We start from the raw sequence: 6,000 nt of genomic DNA, 5'->3' as shown, positions 1-6,000 counted from the left end.
TTTCCTCTTCCTTCTGAGAATCATAAAATGAGTAAGAGGTGGAAGATTCTTTCCCAACCATATTTCAGGAGAAAGCTCAGCCACAGAACAGGCAAGTGTGGCATTGCCTAGAGGACTTGTAGAGACAGGTCTCAGATAGATCCACCCCAGATTTTGCAAAGAAGGCACCTCCTTCATCACAAATTCTAGGACCTTCCACATTCAGGAAGAAACTCTACTTCACCGCTGACAACCTGGCACAATGTACCCAGCAGGACCGGTGTGAGTAAACTGGAGGCTTCTCTACAACATGACCCTCAGGGACAATGCAAGTCCTGTTTGCAGCCTGAAGTTTGTGACTCTCCTGGTGGCTCTAAGTCCAGTACTCCTATTCCTGGGAGCCGGAGTGCAGCTTCAAAACAACGGGTATGATGGATTACTCCTTGCAATCAATCCTCAGATATCCGAGGATCAGAACCTCATCCCAAATATTAAGGTGAGTGGCAAGTATGAAGTCAAAGGCATTGTCCCATTAGAACAGACCTATAGCCTTCTTGAAGGAGCTAACAACACCGCCCGGTTTGTAATTTGAGCAGTAAAGAGAGCAGTGTTTCTTAAAGATCGCACCCCAAATTATAACTATGCCCAAGCCAGTTTGTTTACCTAAGTCTGTGTAGTCCCAGTTCACAGAATGTTGATCTAGTCCTTTTTGATTTGTTGTTGTTAGTTACTGCTAATTTTAGTGTGTTTTTTTTTCTCTTTGTTTTCCTACATTACTGTTTTGGGGGTAGCAGCTTTAAAAATAATGCATTGTGGCAACAAAGACCAGATGTTTGAGGAATAAGCATGACTGTGCTTATTAAAATCATGTTCTTCATCCCAGCCTGAGGGTGATAAATCTCAGATAGAAAGAGGGAGAGTTTGGATGGAATGCCAAAAAGCAAAATTCTTTCTTTTCACCTAAATGTTCTGTAAAGTAATTGACTATTTTCAGTTTATCGTAAGGGAGGATTATAGCTCCATTACTGAAAAGCCACTTTTTGCTAGTGTTTTAGTGAAATTAGTATCATCATAAGGTGTGGTCTTGAATATGCCCACGGATGTGACATGAAAAGGATTTGTTTAGTAAAAGCTTAAAAGCTTTTCACAGAATTGGAAAATTATGTAGGCAAGCCCAGACACATAATTAGTATCCTAAAATCTCTTCTAGAAAACCATGTGAGGTTTATTCATTTTGCTCCTAAGTTTTCTCAAAGTCTAATGCTGTCTCTAAAAGAAATGGGTTCCTTCAAAATATTTTCATTATTTTTATTACTACTTTACTCAACTATAACCAGAAAACTCAAACATAAAGGATTTATAAGGGATAAAATAAGCTTTTCTTTTATTTGGTTATAGGAAATGATCACTGAAGCTTCTTTTTACCTATTTAATGCTACTAAGAGAAGACTGTTTTTCAGAAACATAAAGATTTTAATTCCTGCCACATGGAAAGCTAATAATTACAGCAAAGTGAAACAAGAATCATATGAAAAGGTAAGAATTCAGAATTTCATTAAAGGAGCTTAAATCAAGGAAAAATAGCCACCAACATACACCGTGTTCAAACTTTAAAAGTGAGAACTTAAACAAAAACAAATCATTGATATTAATACACAAATAATATTATTAGGAAGATTGTTATCCACAAAACATATGGAAATATAATAAATGAGTATAAATTATGCAGTAAAATTAGCAGAATGCCATTGCCCAGGTAGCCTCTCAGAAGAACTGTCTACTTTGTAACTTACAGGGTCTTTCCTGAAATTTTTGGTTAAGGACCAAAAACTGGTTTTATCTACTGACTATGAGTTTTAACGGAAACAATTCCAAGTAAGACTATCTTCATTTCCCACCCTGTCAGGGGCAGTAAACTTGTATATCCAGACAGAAACATAAGCCACCCACACATATAAAAATACGACTGTCTTCTCCTGCCAGAGTGTAAATTAGCAAAATTTCACATTAGCCCAAGCGCAGGACACTGTTTTTGAGGAGTATGTTGATAAGAAGGAAGGCAGAGAGTGGGGAGGGATGGAGAGGCTACCTTTTCTCATCCAACCCAAACAGTAACTTAACCTTCAAGGGATTCTCATAAGCTGTAGATCATATTGGGTTGGTGCAAAAGTAATGAGGGTGTAAAAGGTTAAAAATAACTGCGAAAACCGCCATTAGTTTTGCACCAGCCTAATAGTTAAACATCCCTGATAATGTCTAGCACATACTAGTATGCATGCTATAAATAAATGCTAAATAACTCTGGCAAATGACTGTTTGAACTTACTGTGAACAAGAGCCCTAGAAGCTACCAGTAGGGGCAGAAGCAGAGGCATTGAGAAGGTTCACTCAGGGCTTCAGTAACAGAGTGGGTTCTAAATCTGTAACTACAGCTCAAACAGAAGGACTGGAACATGTGGTACAGTTTCTCTTTTTCTTGTCATTGGTGTGAAATTTCCTCAGGCTGTTTTAATTCTTAGCTCTCCTTTGAAGTTATTCTCTCGGTAATTAGATGGTATGGTACTCTAGATAGGGACCCTAGTATTGCAGAGGCTCTTGAAAGCGTTTGATTTATGACCAGATGAGAGCATTTGACAGTGCTCGGGCATGGAGATAGGAGAGAGGGAGGAACTGGGATAAACTTGGAAGAGAGCTACTGTTTTTTAAGCTTCAACTAAGTGCCAGGCATTCTCCATATATTGTTTAAGTCCTTCACACCCTAAACTTAGTTGCTGTTATCACAAATTGAGAAATTGAAGCTCAAATAAAGTAAGAATTTTGTCCCCAGTCCAACAGCTAGTAAATTACAGAGCCACAGTTTGAATCCATGTCTACTGGATTCATACACCCATGTTCTCTGCACTCAGCTATGTTGTTTCTAGCTTTCTATATAGAGTTCATGAACTAATTTGGCCATCTGTGGAAGACAGAAGTATTGGAGATAACCAACCCCCAAACCACATAGTGCTCCTAATGAAGAAATAAAGAACTAAAGCAAAAATGAGACTCTGACTGAACAGGAAGATTAAAGGAAAGAAAGGTTACTGAAGGCTGTCCATACAGCTGTTGGATACCAATTTCTTCCACCTCAGGATGTCGATTAAGCAAGCCCTTGGTGAATGATTATTACGTCCAGCCACAGTAGGCACGGCAGAGCACTGAAAGACAAGTTGGGTATTCCTGTCCCTGTGAAGCCACAGTCAGTAGGAAGCAGACGAGGGGACAAAGGGTTAGGACAAGTAGGTAAAAACTGCATTACTATGGCCTATAAGGTAGGATGTAACCCCCAACGGCCCAAGTATTCCATCCCATGCAGAGCACTTCCCTTTTGCTTCAGGACAAATTTGCAGAAATAGGAATGAGTTCAAATGAATGAATTTGTTCAAATGAATTTGTTCAAATGAAGACTAGGCAAGGGCATGACATCTGTAGCTCTTTTCGTAGGTGTTACTTGCAAATACCTTGGCTTGAATTCCTATCTTTCTAAAAATAAATGTTAGTTATTATAAAAGTAATTCGTGCTCATGCTCATTGCAATAAAAATCAAAGAATGCAGAATTATGGGAAATAAAATAAAAATATTACCTTCCTCTAGTCCTCAGTGGGGTGCACACACACACACACACACACACACACCATTACCTATATAGTACAGTGATAATTATATATATATAAATATATGTGTGTGTGTGTGTGTGTGTGTGTAATCATATTAGGTCTATTTTTTCAGAATCAGCTTTAAAAAAAAAATAATACTTCTAAGGGCAAGTCCCAAACAACATATCTTTCTTTCTAAAAACAAAAGAAACAATGTTGTATATAAAATTGTATTCTATAGATGGTTATTTGAATAAATATTTACTTTAGTTTTGAACTTAAAATATTGTTTTAGTAATACTAATTGAAATGGTCAGGGTGCAAGGTGAAATATAACTTCCATAGAATGATTGTTTTGCTAATCTATTGGTTATGGGAATAAAAGGACAAGGCTTAAAACAAACACATCTTTTTGTCTTGCACTGATGAAATAACCCTCAGAAAGTTGTTCACAAAAGGCTGTAACATTTTACAATACAGTTCTGAATGATGTGTAATTGCTCTTAAAATTTCTTTAGATATTTTATTATGTTTTATACTGTTTTATAATGTCAGAATTTTACATTGTTGACTTCAGAAAAAAATTTTCATTCTGATTAAATTTTACTATATAAAGTTTTTTATTGAAGTATAATTGAAATACAATCTTATATCAGTACAACATAGTGATTCAGCATCAGTATACATTGTGAAATTACCATCTGTCACCATACAAAGTTAATACACTATTGTTGATTATATTCCTCATACTATACATTTTATCCTTATGACATACATAGATAATCTGGAAGTTTGTACCTTTGATCTCCTTCACCCATTTTGCCCACCCACCCCAACCCTCCTCCCCTCTGGCAATCTGTTCTCTGTATCCTTTTTCTTTTTTTTTTAGAATCCACATATAAATGAAACCATACAGTATTTGTCTTTCTCTGTCTGACTTATTTCACTTAGCATAATACCCTCCAGGCCCATCCATGTTGTTGCAATGGCAAAATTACATTCATTGTTATTCCATGTGTGCCTCTTTATCCATTCATCAACTGATGGACATTTAGGTTATTTCCATATTTTGGCTATTGTAAATAATACTTCAATGAACATAGGATGCATATATCTTTTCAAATTAGTGTTTTCATTTTCTTTGGATAAATACCCAGAATTGGATTTGCTGGATCATATGCTCACTTTATTTCTAATTTTACAAGGAAGCTTCATACTGTTTTCCATAGTGATTGCACCAATTTACAGTCCCACCAACAGTGTACAAAGGTTCCCATTTCTCTGCCTCCTCACAAACACTTTATATTTCTTAAGTTTCTGATAATAACCATTCTGACAAGTGTGAGAGGACTTCTCATTGTGGTTTTGATTTGCGTTTCTCTGATTATTAGTGATGTGGAGCATCGTTTCATGTGCCTGTTGGCCATCTGTATGCCTTTGGAAAAATGTTTATTCAGATCTTCTGCACATTTTTTATATTAGATTGTTTTTGTTTTTGTTTTTTTGTTATAGAGCTATATGAGTTCTTGATCTTAGAGAAAAAGCTTTTAAACTTTCACCATTGAGTATAATATTAGCTGTGTGAACTTGTATATGGCCTTTATTATGTTAAGGGATGCTTCCTCTATATCCACTTTATTGAGAGTTTTTATCATAATTGGAAGTTGAATTTCTCAAATGCTGTTTTTTTGCATTTATTGAGATGATCATATAATTTTTATCTTTCATTTTGTTATTGTGGTGTATTACATTGATTGATTTGTGGATGTTGGATCATCTTTGCATAGCTGGAATAAATCCCACTTGATCATGGTGTATGGTCCTTTTAATATATTGTTAAATTTGATTTGCTAATATTTTGTTGAGGACTTTTGCATCTGTGTTCATCAGGGATATAGGCCTGTAATATCCTTTTTGTGTGTGTGGTGTCCTTGTCTGGTTTCGTTATCAGTGTAATGTTAGCCTCGTAAAATGAGTTTGAAAGCATTCCCTCCTTTTCAGTTTTTTTTGAAAGAGTTTAAAAAGGATAGGTACTAAATTTTATTTGAATTTTGGTTGGATTGACCAGTTAAACTGTATGGTGCTGGATTTTTTCTTTGTTAGGAGGGTTTTACTTACTGATTCGTTCTCCTACTAGTAATTGTTCTACTCAGATTTTCTATTTCTTCATGGTTCGGTCTTGGAAGATTGTATGTTTCTAGACTTGATCTTAGCCAAAAGGCCGAGAAGTGATTGATTTTATGTTTCTAGGTATACTAATATTAGACAAAAATATTAGACAAATATTAAACATAAAAAGTGATTGATTTTATGTTTCTAGGAATTTATCCATTTCTTCTAGGTTGTCTGATTTGTTGGAATATAATTGTTCATAGTAGTCTCATG

At 35.6% G+C, this 6,000-nt stretch overlaps 1 protein-coding gene across 1 annotated transcript in view; it reads left to right on the top strand.

Annotated features, from left to right (window-relative positions):
* Positions 1 to 289: 289 nt before the first annotated feature.
* The window catches only part of CLCA2 (chloride channel accessory 2), a gene marked incomplete at both ends in the record, with an annotated part of 39,563 nt that continues 33,852 nt past the window's right edge, over positions 290 to 6,000 (top strand). Inside the window, 2 exon segments of the mRNA XM_081056174.1 lie at positions 290 to 475; positions 1,378 to 1,515. Coding sequence (XP_080912300.1) covers positions 290 to 475; positions 1,378 to 1,515 — 324 coding nt within the window.

The sequence above is a fragment of the Rhinolophus hipposideros genome (genome assembly GCF_964194185.1).
Source record: "Rhinolophus hipposideros genome assembly, chromosome: 8".
NCBI classification, from domain to species: domain Eukaryota; kingdom Metazoa; phylum Chordata; class Mammalia; order Chiroptera; family Rhinolophidae; genus Rhinolophus; species Rhinolophus hipposideros.
Note: the sequence above shows the minus strand (reverse complement) of the source record. Positions and strands in the feature narration are given on the sequence as shown.